A 2,363-nucleotide genomic window follows, 5' to 3' on the forward strand; every position below is an offset into this window, starting at 1 on the left:
TATTCCTCGGGTGATGACCATTGTTAAGCCCAAGAAAATCTATCATTCAACATATATAGAAGAATTAGTCATCTTTCTCATGAAATGATTACCAAATGTTCAAATGTATGCTGACATTAATATAATGGATAGAATGCCCAAGGTGAATTTAAATATAGCTCTCTACATATAATCTTGCCAGGTGTAGTTGCCAACACCTTCTACACTTCTAAATAGGCTAAACATCACTAGTAGAGAATTGGCTTTCCATGCGCCCCCTTTTATCTCGGCTTAAAGTTGGCCCGGGACAAAAGGTTCACCAACCAGGACTAAAACTCGGTCACTGGTGGGGGACTCACCAACCGGGACCTTTTATCCCGGTTGCAAAGGCTAGTGGGAAAAAAAGACTCTGAGAGGCCTTTTATCCCGGTTGGTCTTTCAAACCGGGATAAAAGGCCTCTCAGAGTCTTTTTTTCCCACTAGCCTTTGCAACCGGGATAAAAGGTCCCGGTTGGTGAGTCCCCCACCAGTGACCGAGTTTTAGTCCTGGTTGGTGAACCTTTTGTCCCGGGCCAACTTTAAGCCGAGATAAAAGGGGGCGCATGGAAAGCCAATTCTCTACTAGTGATGTTTAGCCTATTTAGAAGTGTAGAAGGTGTTGGCAACTACACCTGGCAAGATTATATGTAGAGAGCTATATTTAAATTCACCTTGGGCATTCTATCCATTATATTAATGTCAGCATACATTTGAACATTTGGTAATCATTTCATGAGAAAGAATGACTAATTCTTCTATATATGTTGAATGATAGATTTTCTTGGGCTTAACAATGGTCATCACCGAGGGAATATTCAACTTCATTACACTGACTACTGCAATGTTAATCGACTTCTATAAGAAAAGGCAAGAAAAGGATTCAGGGGTGACTAAATATATCTTGAAACACCCCAGCCTTAACTATGACGATCGGAAAAGGCTTGAGGTATTTATTGGTAACCGTCTCCCGGTGTTTGGAGGAGTGACCGGATACATTGGGATCGCATTAATATGTTCAGTTATTACCCCTTGGATCTTCCATGAAATCAAGTTCCATCACTTAGTCTTATTATTCATCAGTATACCTGTGTTTACCTTCAGTAATACATACGGAACAGGTCTCACAGATTGGTCAGTTGCACCAACTTATGCCAAGTTCGTACTTTTCCTTGTAGCAGCATGGTTCTCGAAACCTGGTGCAGTCATCGCTGGCATTGCAGCTTGCGCTGTAGCCATGATGTGTCTTAATATTTCTTCACAGGCTGTGCAAGACCACAGGACAGGTTATATGACACTGACTTCCCCAAGAGTTGTATTTGCTGGGCATATATATGGTATACTAATCGGTTCAGTTATTAACCCATTAATCTTTCTTTTCTTTGAGCTAAATGCCAAGAAAACTGCTCCAATTGGAACAAAAAAATCAGAGTACCCGTGCCCCTCCGCAGCAATGTATCGTGCCATTGGCCTACTTGGTATGGGAGGAGTGAAGGAGCTCCCTAAACACTGCCTCACCTTTTGTTTCATTACAGTCCTCATAACAATAGCTCTCGAGATAGTTAGATTGGTGTCTCAGAGAAAAGATTGGAAACTGCAATATTACATCCCTTGCATGACAGCAATAGCACTACCATTCCTCTCTGGACCTACCTTCACCGTCGATATGACCCTAGGTAGTATATTGTTAATCATTTGGACTAAAGTAAACAGACAAAGTGCAGAAATATTGTCATCGGCAGTTGCAGCAGGCTTAGTAAGTGGAGATGGAATATGGTATCTACCATCAGCATTACTAGGCCTCTTCAATGTGGAACCTCCAATGTGCATGAAGTTCCTAGCAAGTGGAAAAGAAGTGCAGATCGCGGATGCATTTCTAAATACTTTAGGACACAAGGAATGACATGATAAACAGAGGCAGATACGGATTTTTATGTCTTGGAATTTATTGTGGTCTTTATCATGTAACTTAATTTGCATGTAAATTTATGTTTTATAAATAAATATTTGACAAAAAGTTTCATATGGGAAGAAAAAGGCCATCCGATCTAATTCAATTGCTCAGCTCATTTCTGTGAGAACTACCACGCACTGAGTTCTTTGGTACGAATTTTGACAAATTTATCAGCTGCAATGGTGGCAATGTACAATTCAAGTGATTGTCTAATGATATCGTAAACATTCACTTTGGGTACGTGTCAATTCCACTGTGTAAGTTGTAAACAGTTCATGTGCTAAGTTGTGTATTTACTAGATATTTATGCCATCTTGCCCTTGTGAGATTGTATTCCTTATATACCAAACCATATTGGTCACCCCCTCATTGAGTGGGTGGTGTTTCTCCCAAA

General features: G+C 40.5%; 1 protein-coding gene across 1 annotated transcript in view; it reads left to right on the forward strand.

Moving 5' to 3' along the window:
- LOC101759292 (probable metal-nicotianamine transporter YSL3) overlaps positions 1–2,039 on the forward strand; it is an 8,415-nt gene extending 6,376 nt beyond the window's left edge. The window contains exon 6 of the mRNA XM_004962465.1: positions 896–2,039. Coding sequence (XP_004962522.1) covers positions 896–1,918 — 1,023 coding nt within the window. The 3' untranslated portion in view covers positions 1,919–2,039. The remainder of the gene's footprint in view (positions 1–895) is intronic.
- The last annotated feature ends 324 nt before the right edge of the window (positions 2,040–2,363 follow it).

The sequence above is a fragment of the Setaria italica genome, chromosome III (assembly GCF_000263155.2).
Source record: "Setaria italica strain Yugu1 chromosome III, Setaria_italica_v2.0, whole genome shotgun sequence".
Taxonomy (NCBI): domain Eukaryota; kingdom Viridiplantae; phylum Streptophyta; class Magnoliopsida; order Poales; family Poaceae; genus Setaria; species Setaria italica.